This window comes from Colossoma macropomum, unplaced genomic scaffold (genome assembly GCF_904425465.1).
Source record: "Colossoma macropomum unplaced genomic scaffold, Colossoma_macropomum, whole genome shotgun sequence".
NCBI classification, from domain to species: Eukaryota; Metazoa; Chordata; class Actinopteri; order Characiformes; family Serrasalmidae; genus Colossoma; species Colossoma macropomum.
In genome coordinates, this window is record NW_023494810.1 from 11,450,811 (window position 1) to 11,464,660 (window position 13,850).

Sequence of the window (13,850 nt, forward strand, 5' to 3'; positions counted from 1 at the left end):
TAGGTTAGGTTACTACTTGAAGGGGAACTCCATCGATTTTTCAAAATTTGTGCATAATTAAACGATTAAGATGTAAAGTCATTCAGAGTGGTTTGGTGTGAAATGCTGCGTTCTAAAGGAACAACTTACCCTGTCAAGTTTGTTTACAGTGGTGATGATAGGAACCAGACGTCCACCTCTGAAAGCTCCCTCACAGAAACATATGAAATTGTCATGAATACACAGCCTGATATCTGAGATACTGTGTTATGTAGTGCTGAGGTAATGATTTGACATAAAACATCATTTCTGAAGCCATTCATGGCGGAGAGATACATGCAGGGTGTTGTGAGGCAAAATAGCCCCCTGACAAAAAGTTATTTTTTCAGATTTTCCACCATTTTACCATCATTAACATTACATATAAAGACTCAGAGGATACGTGTGGGTTTACTGGTGGTTTTGGATAGTAAATAGAATGTCTATATTTGTGTTGTAGACATGGAGACCCCTGGTTCCCATCACCACCACTGTAAAGATGTTAGCAGTATTCTCTACAATTTATAATTTCTCATCAAACCACTCAGTTACTTTGTTTCCATCTTAATCATTGAAACATGAATAATTCACACATTGATATGTAAAGTCATATAGTGTGGGTTGATGTGAAAAGGTACGTTGCAAAAAACGTAACTGGCTGTTTTTCTGTGCAGTAGTGTGAATGTTTGTCAACCCTGGAGTCCCACCGCCCTGTACTGTCTAGTGTTTTCCTGGCTCCCGACTAGAGATGAAATGAAATCAAAATTTCATATCACGATATCATGACCAAAATTATCACGACTATCAGTATTATTGCGATATTGTTCAAATGTGTTGAAAAGTAAAATAAATAAAAAAATAAATACTGATACACAAACTGAAACTCGTTTCACCAACTTTTATATTAACACAAATAGAATTGGCAGCAATATGCACTTTTTATTTGCATAAACATTAAAAAATAAGGTCAGTACAATTTTAGTATTATTTTTGAATTACTTACAATACTTGTAATACTCTGTAAACAAAAGAATAGCAAATGTATTATTATTACTGTTGTTATTATTATTACTGTTATTATTATTATCACTGTTATTATTATTATTATTATTATTATTATTATTATAATAATTACAACTAGGGATTTCCCTGCATAGAGAATTAAATCTGGATCAACTCTGAGGTGGGTCTTAATGGAAAATGACTACTTCTAAGAAGTGCTGCACTCGGGGGTTTCTGTCCGAACTGCAACTGCAGCATTATTGTGCCGTTGTGGCGCTGAACCCCTAATCAACACAGTGCACCAGGAAAAACAGCCAAAATCACAGAGGAATTGCGTGACCGCGCTGTGAGCTGCAGACAGTGTAGAACTCACACAGTGTGTCTTCAGCTGTGGGGATTTCCTTCTTCGTTCTTATAAAACCCAAAATATGACCAAACGTCAGACTTGGTCTTCTTAGAAGGCTGAAATATCTCCGAATCTCAGAGTTTTCACACCGCGGTAATCGACCGCGGTTTTAACGATACTTTAAAGTTCAAAGTTCAAACGGTACTACTAACCGTCATTAATTTTACCGCAGTTTACCGTGAAACCGGTAACCGCTTCATCTCTACTCCCAACACACCTGATACAACTAATCAGCTCATTAACAGCCCTTCATTGAGTTAAAGTGGTTGTGTTAAAGCAGGAAAACCACTAAAATGTGCAGGGCAGTGGGCGTCCAGGACCCGGGCTGAGGAAAAACTGGTCTACAACACAAAAAAAGCCTCTTTAAAAAAAAGCCTTCTGTCCGAAATGAGTGTTGAACCTACATATGTCTTCAGAGCTTTTATATATAATGTTGATAGTGATAAAATTCACAGAACTATCATGAAATAAGGGCTTGATTTCTTGGGGATTAATCTTAGTCCTAGATTACATTTTTCTATCAATGGAGAATCTCCATTTAGCATGTTCACTTGTCTAAGACTAGGCTAAATCCCTGTAACCTACCTGGTGTCTTAGGCAACAGGTGAAGATATTCATAATCATTTCGATGTGATAACTTTGTGCCTTTAGAGCTTTTAAAGACTTCAGATGTCTGGTTCCTATCACCACCACTGTAAATTATTCTACCTTGATAATCTTCTCTAGAACCAAGTGTTTTACATCAAACCACTCAGAATGACTTTGTTTACATCTGAATCAGTTAATTATGCAGATATTGTGAGAAATTGCTGGACTTTCCCTAGAAAATAGAAAATTCAGTGCACATGTACGACTTAAAACTAGGAATGCAGCGATATGGATGTTCCAGGTCGATGCCAACATCTGATATTTTTCACAAACATATATGTCAATGACAAAACACACTTTTATGAAATGTAGCAATTGGGCTTGATCCACCTGGATTTGAATAACAGAACAAACAAATAACGTAAAATAAATAAAATATTTTAGCATAGTGGCTCATTGTCACCTCAATGTTGTGCTCTTCTAAAATAATAATACTAATGCATAATTTACTATTGTTTTGAATTAGACAAATGTAAGTATCGGTTTGAGGCTAATAATTGTTTTAAAACAAACATTCAAATCTGCCAATAATGATATGATTCCTGTATCATCATGCATCCCTGCACTCAAAGCAAAAAGCTCTATATGGTACTAAAAAGAACCCTTTTGGTGCTGTACAGAACTGTTTTTAAACGCTTCGTAGGCATAAGCTGTTGTTTTTTTCTAACTTAAAGCTTTCAGCGTTAACCCTATATCTGTGCTTTCTCCTGTAGGACATGGAAACCATGGAGCAAAAATTAGAAGAGGAATTGAAACTACTGCAGCGAGAGATCGAGGCGTGTGAAGCTGAGCAGGATTCCTGTGTGCGAGCTATTTCCCTTCAACATGGAGAAGCCCTGCAAAGTGTTCTGTAAGTAGTGAAAGAAGACCTGAAAACACATTTGAATAGACACAGTAAAGGTTAAAGGGCCCATATCCTTCATTTTTGTGTTTTTGATCTCAGGTCCACTTATAACGTTTATGTGGTTTTATAGATAGATACAGATTGATAGATCACTCTATTAATCACGGAGGGAATGTTGTTAATTACAGTGGCACAAAGTACAGTAAAGAGCAAAACAAGAGCAGAAGTATTGCCATGCGCTATTATACGGATGCATAAATAGAAGAAGTAAAGATATATTAATTTTTTTTTAAATTTAAGTATAAAATGTAATGTGCAGTGCGAGAATAAGTAAAATCGCATAAATATTATGCAGGTGACAGTGCAGTGGTGCATGTCACATCCAGTTGGTGAACTGAGTGACTAAACACTAAACGATAACATGTTAATAGTTGTGCAATACGCCTGGGTGTATAAACAAGTGGCAGTGCAATATGCAACATGTATGGATGTGTAAACAAAGTGTCACTGTATATTAAAGAGTAGAGACACACAATCTCCAGTTGGCGCTTAGTGAGTCTGTCCTGTCAGTAGTTCGGTATACAGTAATGTCCCGGCACAGTGACGAAGTCTACAGTGTGATTGCTGTCGGTACAAACGATCTCCTGTACCGTTCCTCACTACAGTGGAGCTGAATGAGTCTGTTGCTGAAGGTACTCCGCTGTCTGACCTGTAGGTCATGGAGGGGGTGTGATAGGTTGTCCAGGATAGCAGTGAGTTTATTAAGTGACTTGGTTCTTATCATCATCATCTCCATCATCATCCATGACCGTTTAAATCATCTCTTTAATTCCTCAAGAATATAAAAAAGCTGTTGTTGTTATTGTGCATTCATGATTGACATATGTAAATGTTCTGATTGGCTGTCCTGTCTGGGCTGAGTGGGTGGGGCTAAACTGCTGTAGGCTGAATAGGCAGATGTGTGTAATTTTTGTTTTTTTGTGACATCACAACAACAACGAATTCAAAGTAGGCTGTTTTGCAGCTCTTGGCGCTCTTCGAGCAGCCGTGCGGCCCAGAACTATTTCAAATCTGTGATCTCGCTGTTTGTATTCATTTTCACCTCCGCGTGAGCCGTACGTGAGTACCAGTTCTGAATTTGGTTGGCTTTTCGAGGTATTGAGTGTGTCGAACAGCAACATGTGGGTGGACTTAATAATGGTGTAAACCACTGACTGGTCAAACCCAACTGTTACAGCATCGTCACACGGTTGAGTGGAACCAGAAGACTGTTATTAAAAACATTAGTGAGTCAGAATTGCTGTCTGTCACTCGCAAAAACCAAATTTATTAAAAGATAAATCAGAATTTGAAGCTCTTCCATTGTTGCCACTGTTGTGTTTCTTGTAGACGCTGAATTCTTGTGAAAAATCATGTGACTGCACAGGTTAAGGAGAACCGTGCCTACTTTTATGGTTCTGTTGTGGGATTGAAAATGGACACTGCTACTTGACCAGGGTGTGGAATGTTCTGGGTTTGGATTTGTAACCATACTGTCCGAATTGCCTACTGGAAAAATGCCTTCTGTTACTATATATGGACTAAACAGGCTGGAGAGTGAACCGCACGTTTTGAAACTTTACATTAAACTCTTTTCTAAAATTGAGAAAAATTTGATTTTCTGTGATGGGGCCCTGAGATGCATATATGCAGAGCATGTATAGCCTAAATTTACCTTTCAGTATAAACATTGTGTTTTGGTGGCTTTTCTTTCTTTTCCAGACAGACTCTGTACAACAAGAAGGAGAAGGGAGATGGGACACTCAAGAAAGATGTTTCGAAGCTCATAGCAGAAATTACTGATACTGAGAAGGACCTTGGAAGACAGACAAAGATCAGTGGAATAACCCTCACAGAGTGCTGCGTGAAGACACTGGAGAAAAGTAAGATCTTATATATATATATATATAGATCAGAGAATGCTGGGGGGGGGCTTTATACCCCTCTAGCCCATGTTTAGTATTAGGCACGGTGACCTCACGCTCCTGTATGGCTGCTCCAGAGCTCCATGCTGTTGGTCAGTGTTTTCTTATGTGGATTATACAAGCTGTATGCACACTTAAACACGTGTCAGCAGGTGAGGCACCTTAAAGTAGCTGAATGCACTCATTAGACCGGTTTCCTGGATACTTTTAGACATGTAGAGTATGTGATGAGGGGTCTGTCCTAAATTGACCTTCGTTTAGTTTTTGTAGGAAACCTAAAAGTGACATTTGTCTGCAAATAGTGGTGTACAATTTTTATTTTTCGGAGTTTGACATATTCGTGGGCAAAAAAATATGCCATAACTTTTGCACAGGCCACATTTTATGTTTTTTTTTCTAGCAGCGTGTATTTGTTAGGAAGGGCAGCGAAAAATAATTTTTTAAATTAGAAAACATTTTACTAATTACTTTTAGATCTTCATCTACATTTCTAAAGCTAATGATTTTTTAAGTTTATTATTGATGTATTCTTTCAGAATGTATTGATTCATAGGTTCAACGTATATTGTTTCCCTGTGATTTTCTTTATCCTTCAGATGAGAGGAAAACCATTCAACAATACAGACTGACTGGTCACTGCTGCTTTCTTTCATTCCAAGTTGAATTTGCTCTGGTTGACATTCAGGTAAAAAAAAATCTTAATGTTTACAACTGACACACCTTGTTTACTCACCTCTAAATGTCATTTTGATATTCAAACATGAAGGCATGAAAATCAAGCATTATGCAACATTTTTGCAGATTCTGTTTTAAAATATTTCAGTATACGAGACTGATCATAAAGTATCAAAGCAGTGTTTAAGAAAATTGACTTTCTTCTCATATGCCTACATTAACTGATGAGATAATGTACCAGTTTCTTTTGATAAAAACACTGGAAATGGAAGTTATTTGCAAAAGTTGTTCAGAGTAGTTTGATGGGGGGGGGGGCACAAATATAGCCATTTTATTAGCACCAAAAAGGGTTCTGATGTTATAATACTTGCTTGTAACACATTCTGCATCAGTCTGAAGAACCATTTCAAGATGCAAAGAACCCTTTAATCATGCAGAGGGTTCTTTGAGTGTTCATGCTGCTATATAGAACCATTTTCATTAGTAAAGAACCCTTGAAGAACCATCTTTTTAAAGTGTATGTAATGTTGATGAAGATAAAATAGTGGTAGGTTTAGGGTCTTCTTTGGGTTCTGTTTTTCATATGCAAAAGTTTAGGCACCCCTGGTCAAATTACATGTTTTTTTGTTTTTCTAAGTGAAAATAAGTTAATGCATCCTCTACAGAGAGCACACTTCAGTTTTCAGCACATTTTAATGTCACATTTCGTTTTATTTTTTCGAATATGTTATATCCAGCAAATAAACAGTAACTGTACGTTAAAATGTGAAGTGTGTTCTCTGGCGAGGATGGATACCTAATAGTTTCACTTAGAAAAGCAACAAAACATGATTCAAGCAGAGGTGCCCAAACTTTTGCATACATGTGTATCTGCATGAACCTCTACACCATGAATATATTTTAAAAATATGTCGTAGGCCAAAATCTTCTAACTGTCATAAAAAAGAATCAGGCGGTGTATTCATACCCATTTCATATAATATCTTTCTGTGAGGGAGCTCTTAGAGGTGGACGTCTGGTTCCTATCACCACCACTGTGAACAATTCTGGCTAAGTTTCTCTAGAACAGAGCATTTCACACCAAACCACTCTGAATGACTTTCTTTACATCTTGGCCATTAAATTATGCAGAAATTGTGAGAAATTGATTTTTTTTTTTAAATTGAAATGAGCGTGACTTAAAACTAGAATTGCAGCAATATGGAAATTCTAGGCCGATGCCAACATCTAATATTGTATCATCATGTCACGTCTAGAACTTAGTCAGCAAGTGACTGTGAGTGTTACTCACTGTGAACCAGTGGTGGCAGCACAATATCAACCTCAGCCCCAATTCAAATATCTGTACTCAGCACTAGAGGGCACTGAGGCACCACTGTCTAAAGTTAAGTGCTGTCACTTTGGCATCAGCCTTTAAAGCTGCACAGTTTACTCCCATGCTACCAGAAGATGGTTTTAACAGGTCATCTTTGTTCTCTCTGATTTCATAGCAAACGGTCTGGAAATTAAATATACTTGCTCCGCATTAAGTGTCTTCATTAAGCTGTCTAAACAATCTTTCTACTTATGTCAGGGCTAAGAACACGTTTTGTATGGCGCTCTGGAGAAGTGTCTGCTGAAGGAGAAATATAGAAATGTAAATACACTTAGCTGTCTCGTAAAGGTTTATAGTTCTTAATGATGATGATCCTTCATCTTATTACACTCATCGCCTGCTTTTAATCCCATCAGTTCTTCTGAGTGTGACTTTCTTTGTGCAGCCTTTCAGCATTGATGGCTGACTGCTTGCTTTGGTATGCACCACCCAGATCGACTAAGAAATGCAGAGAAAATTTAACAATGGTTAGGCAAACATCCTCGGCATGCTTTGATGAAATTCTAATAAAGCATTCACTCTGCAGTGTAATTCATTCTGTAGTGTGGTTGGGGAAAACCACACACAATAGAGAGTTTAGGCAAAAATAAAGAAAATCGTAATGCATGTTAGAGATGAACAAAGGTATCAGAATCATATCAATATCAGCAGATAATTGTTTAAAAATGTATCTGCATCAGAGCTATTTCACTGATAATCCATACTGAAATATATATCACTGCTGTCAGAACAAAACCTTGTAGCTCCAAAATGGTAACTTTACAGGAGAAGGAAAAACATACTGTGTAATATATATATATATATATATATATATATATATATATATATGTGTGTGTGTATGTATATATATGTATGTGTGTGTGTGTGTGTGTGTGTGTTTGCCCCCTTCCTGATTTCTTATTCTTTTGCATGTTTGTGACACTTGAATGTTTCAGATCACCAAACAAATTTAAATATTAGACAAAGATCCAAACCTACAGGGCCCGTGTGTGAAAAAGTGATTGCCCCCTAAACCTAAAAACTGGTTGGGTCACCCTTAGCGGCAACAACTTCAATCAAGCGTTTGTGATAACTGGCAGTGAGTCTTTTACAGCGCTGTGGAGGAATTTTGGCCACTCATCTTTGCAGAATTGTTGTAATTCAGCCACATTGGAGGGTTTCCGAGCATGAACCGCCTTTTTAAGGTCATGCCACAGCATTTCAATTGGATTCAGGTCGGGACTTTGACTAGGCCGCTCCAAAGTCTTAATTTTGTTTTTCTTAAGCCATTCAGAGGTGGACTTGCTGGTGTGTTTTGGATCATTGTCCTGCTGCAGAACCCAAGTGCGCTTCAGCTTGAGGTCACAAACAGATGGCCGGACATTCTCCTTCAGGATTTTTTGGTAGACAGCAGAATTCATAGTTCCATTTACCACAGCAAGTCTTCCAGGTCCTGAAGCAGCAAAACAGCCCCAGACCATCACACTACCACCACCATATTTTACTGCTGGTATGATGTTCCTTTTCTGAAATGCTGTGTTACTTCTACGCCAGATGTAATGGGACATACACCTTCCAAAAAGTTCAACTTTTGTCTCGTCAGTCCACAGAGTATTCTCCCAAAAGTCTTGGGGATCATCAAGATGTTTTCTGGCAAAACTGAGATGAGCCTTTATGTTCTTTTTGCTTAGCAGTGGTTTTCGACTCTGCCATGCAGGCCATTCATTGCCCAGTCTCTTTCTTATGGTGGAGTCATGAACACTGACCTTAACTGTGGCAAGTGAGGCCTGCAGTTCTTTGGATGTTGTTGTGGGGTCTTTTGTGACCTCTTGGATGAGTCGTCGCTGCGCTCTTGGGGTAATTTGGTCGGCCGGCCACTCCTGGGAAGGTTCACCACTGTTCCATGTTTTCATCATTTGTGGATAATGGCTCTCACTGTGGTTCGCTGGAGTCCCAAAGCTTTAGAAATAACTTTATAACTTTTTCCAGACTGATAGATCTCAATTACTTTGTTTCTCATTTGTTCCTGAATTTCTCTGGATCGCAGCAATGATGTCTAGCTTTTGAGGATCTTGATCTGGATTTGGTCTACTTCACTTTGTCAGGCAGGTCCTATTTAAGTGATTTCTTGATTGAGAACAGGTGTGGCAGTAATCAGGCCGGGGTGTGGCTAAGGAAATTGAACTCAGCTTTCCAAAGATGTGATAAACCACAGTGAATTTATGTTTTAATGTATATGTATGTATGTATAATATGTAGTATAATATGTAGTATGCTCAATTTGCCACTGTAAAAGACATACAAAAAGGAATACAACGCCCAAATATGCTTGTTTGGGAGAGGAAGAAAAGGTCCTTTGGCTCATTAGTCTTCTCACTAAACAATCATGGTCTCAATGTTAGACTTTTTCCAAGGCTGAAATCAGCTTCTCATTCACCAGCTTCTTGTTCCGTTTTTTCCAGTTCCACCTTAAATGGTGTCTGAGATGCCAGAATTCAACTGCTGCACCATTTAAGGTGGAATGAGAAGCTGACCTCAGCCTTGCGCCAGTATGTGCTAAAGTGCTAGTATAGACTAAAGAATCTGATATAAACTTTTCCAAAAGTAAAATAGTTTCTTGTGAAATGTCTCTTAACGTTTGCCTTTTTTGAGGCTGAAGTCAGCTTCTCATTCGCCAGCTTCTTTTTCGAATTTTTTCGTTCCACTTTAAATGGTGTCTGAGGCAACAGATTGTAACCGCTGCACCATTTAAGGTGGAACATGAAAATTCAAAGAGGCTGGCGAATGAGAATCTGACTTCAGCCTCTCGACTTTTTAGTGTTTGACCGTTTCTTGTTGCAGATTCAGTGTATCAGGAAACCAGCTGGAGTGATTATAAATGTAAATAAGTCTGTTGTCTCCAAATTATCGACGATCGTCCTAAATCTTTACCTTTGCCTTTTCATTAGCTACTAGCTAGGTGAAATGGTTGTCTGTGTTGCTATGGTGACCAACAGTCTGCGTGCCCACCTTCAGGGTCAAAGGTTGGTAATTTATCAGATATAGGCTACATTTACTCCAAGCAGAGCTTTATTTTACTGTAAAGGAGGATTATTTTATTTTTACCTAAAATTCTAATTCTGCTGTGGAGCCGCAACAGGGCAGTAAAAGAGACGCATGTTGCCGACCCCTGGTCTAGTGGCTACTTACAGAAAACATCATAAGTATTTATCATAAGTTGCATGCTTAAGGGATACATTTAAAGCTATAAAATTACATTTAAACTTTGCAGATTTTATTTAATTTAGATTCAGATTTTAACTTTAATTTAGGGTCTAAAACTCAATTTACAGTTATAGATTTTTTTCACTTCCCTCCTAAATATTTCAGTGAAGAGATTATATACAGCTCGCTTCAGTTAAAGGGGAAACTTTATGCCGGAATTCACTTAAGATGTTTTATGGATTTTTCTTCAGGCTTTAACGCAGTGTGCCAGAACGCCTGCTTACGAGCTCTGTGCAAGTAGGTTAAATTTCTCAACCTAAAGCATAATACAGCTGTGACTAATGTAGGATATAATTACAATTACAGTTCTTTTGATGTGAAAATTGCACTCTTTCAGCTCTTCTTCTGAACCTATACAAATAAATGATACATTTAATACTAAACTATGAGATTCATAGATAGTTTATGAAATGTTTATGTATGAGCATCTGCATTAAGATATCTACTTGGAAAGTATTGGATATCTGCACCAGCCCATATTGCTGTGGGTATTTATTTTATTAAAGCAATAGAGTCAAAACCACAAGATTCCCAAAATAAATAAGAAAATGTATTTTTATAGTAATTGTGCTGATGAGTATATCGCTGTTTGTTTTAAAGCAAAGCCTACCTTACATAAAAAGTGCTCAGATGAGTTACGAGGTCTTGGAGAGCGATGGTAGAGTCCGAGACACAGCAGCTTTAACCCTAAATATTTAAGTCTGACTTGGACCACAGTTGAGTTGACACATCAAATATAAACACTTTGCTAGTTTGACAAACGTTCCATGTCAACACCTTTATATTTCATTACTTTTCTTTGTTTTTGTTCTCATCTTGATGAGTTTCTGCTACAAACACATTGAAAAGAATGAATAAATGATTGAATCAAATTACACGCGCACAGCACGGGAGGTAATTAAGGAGTGATTTATGTGGTTAGTGCTCGGTATCAAAAATCAGTGTTTTTATGGTACAAAGTTGCTTCAGTACTACGGAGTATTGAAAAGTGAGTACCCTTGCCATTCAGTATCAAATTTCAGTACCCAAGTGGCCAATTGTGTCCATGAGCCAATAGACATGCATGTTTCAATCTGGACTGCTGGTTGGATCTCTGATTTGCATTGTATAAGCTTATTATTAACCCGCTTGATTAACCTGCAATCCGCTGTGATCAGTAAACACACCCACTTCAATCACCTCACTTTTTTAAGCCACACCTACTTTTGGTTTATAATTAAAAAGAAAGTATCCAAAAAAGTATGATTCAGGAACTGGTAATGAAATGAAGGTATTGGTATCGTTTGCTAAAATTTTGTAATGATACCCAGCCCTAGCAGTAATTATATTGGATGCGAGCTGGGAGTTAGGAGCAGTGCCTCACATTAGATCAGTGGAGTTCTTGCCTGAGTGAATAATCCAAGTCATGTCAGACAGCCTGTAATTTTACAATAGGTAAAAACAGATTTGCTTCAGGAGTCACCTGGAACTCGGCAAACCTAAAAAGTGGAGTTGTATTAGTCAGTCATTAAACCTTACTCTAGAGCCCATGTGTCAAACACAAGGCCCGCGGGCCAAGTCAGGCCTGTAACACAGTCCCATTCGGCCTGCAAAATGTTTCAATTTTCTATTCTTATTAGCCCGTTTCACCCTAAGATGTGCTACAGTCCCCAGCATGCACTGCAACATAGTGTAAAATCTGAACCCCTTCCTCCAGCAATGATCTATGGGCGGTTGCACAAAAAGAAAAGACCCCTGGTGTCTAGTTTAAGCAAACAGACAATTTAAAAAATGCTTAAAACAATTTATTTTTATTTAGAATTAGTTTTGAATAAGTATTCAGTGCCTATTTTGCTGTTGCAGTTTTGGCATATTTTGAATAAACAGTGGCCAATTCGGGTCATGACAAAATGTTAAGTAAAAAATGAACTGCTGGCCCACAGATTTGCTGAGATTTTTTTATTTAATCTAGAGCAAGATATTACCTCCAGTCCTGGAGGGCTGGTGATTTCCCCACTCTGACAAACCTAATAAACCTAGTAAATAATTGATGAGCTAAATTAAGTGTGTTTGAGTAGGACAGTAGCCACACTATGCAGGACACTGGCTCATTAGGAGGGTTCCACAAAGCAGAATATCTCAGTTTAGCTAGATAACTTAAGCCCAAAGTCAAGCCTGTCCAGTAGTAAAGGGGCTGAGGGACGTTCCCGTCGGACAGTCCTCATCATTGGCCTAAGTTATCTGGCTAATTGAGAAATCCAGCTTTGTGGAATACCCCCAGGACTAGAGTTCTAGTGTTCAGCTCTAGAGTACTAGACACTCCATACTGTTCTACTTAGTATTTCTAATGAACTCCATGTTTCTAATTGCAGGATAGTGACTGCTCCCTTCAGAAGATCACTGACCTCAACATCATACTGGATGGTGCTGAGTTTAAAGACTTGTGTGCGTTTGTGTCAAGGTGGGTTAAATCTCTTCACCACTTGCTCACTTCCAGTAAACTCTTTATTCATATTAGCTTAATATGTCACAGAATTAGATTCAACTGCACAAATGGGTAATGATAAGGTTGATTTTTGGGTATGATAATGCAGATACAGGTTAAATTGTTTGATGGCTAGTTCTGTGTTTTTGGCAAGAGATTGGAAGTGCTATTTGGAATTATGTTTGTTTCCATGGGTAAATCTTTATTTTGGGAAATTAATACCTGTGTAAAATATTATTGGTAGCAAGTAAAAAGACCATAACAAGAAAATTGAAAGCAGCAGGAGCCCCACAAAAAAAACAATGGATTGAAATTGTCCATGAAATTTACTCAGCGGAAAGATTTACATTATGTTACAACTGAGGATGAAATACTTTACAAAATATTGCGAGAAATAAAATACCCCATTAGGGCAACTAAAAGGATATGTAAAAGGTAATATGTTTGTATGTTTATATTTTCCTGTGTAACCCTTGATGTCTGCAAAATGGTCCTGTTAGCAATTGGACACAAGATTAGTTCCTGGACAGCCTTTGTTCTTTAGTTATGTTTGTTCGTGCTTGTATTAATCTGTCTTTTCTCCTGGATGTTATCCAGTGGTAATTGTAAAATGAGGGGAAAAAATGTTTGATGGCTGATTCTGATCAATGGAGTCAGCATAATTTTGTTGGAGAAAGTTTTATCTTTAGTTTCTTATTTGTAATGTGACCTGGACTGCACGTTAACTGATGACTTGTCCTTCTAGAGCTGTATTGTACAACTGCTGGTTATGCATGTTTTTTTTTTCTTTTGTTGTGCACGAAGGGTTGAACTGCTATGCTGGAATGTAGGAGTTAGCAAACTAACTTTGGGTTTAACTTGAGTTTAACTGTACAAAGTACAGTTTAACTGTTTCTTAAAGCTGATTAGATTAATGATTAGAACACTACAACATGCAAGGCAGTGATACTCCAGGACCAGGATTGAGAACCACTGAAATAGCAGGTCAATGACTAAACAGCATGCCGCACTTTCCACACATACACCCTTGGGATCCTTGAGAGGGCATGAAGCTGACTATTTTAACCCTGGGAAAGCTTATTGCATACTAAGGCTTATTATTCAGTGACTACAGGGACTTCAGTGCAAACTGGTTGAGCTGTTCTTAGGTTATAGAAGTGTGTAATAAACTTTGCCACTGGGCCCATGGCCATGTAAGGGGTTAATAGGGA

At 37.9% G+C, this 13,850-nt stretch overlaps 1 protein-coding gene across 1 annotated transcript in view; it reads left to right on the top strand.

Moving 5' to 3' along the window:
* The window catches only part of LOC118799623 (centromere protein P), a 110,643-nt gene that overhangs the window by 411 nt on the left and 96,382 nt on the right, over positions 1–13,850 (top strand). Inside the window, exons 2-5 of the mRNA XM_036559590.1 lie at positions 2,788–2,924; positions 4,680–4,840; positions 5,479–5,567; positions 12,527–12,615. Of these exons, the coding sequence (XP_036415483.1) occupies positions 2,791–2,924; positions 4,680–4,840; positions 5,479–5,567; positions 12,527–12,615 (473 nt within the window). The 5' untranslated portion in view covers positions 2,788–2,790. The remainder of the gene's footprint in view (positions 1–2,787; positions 2,925–4,679; positions 4,841–5,478; positions 5,568–12,526; positions 12,616–13,850) is intronic.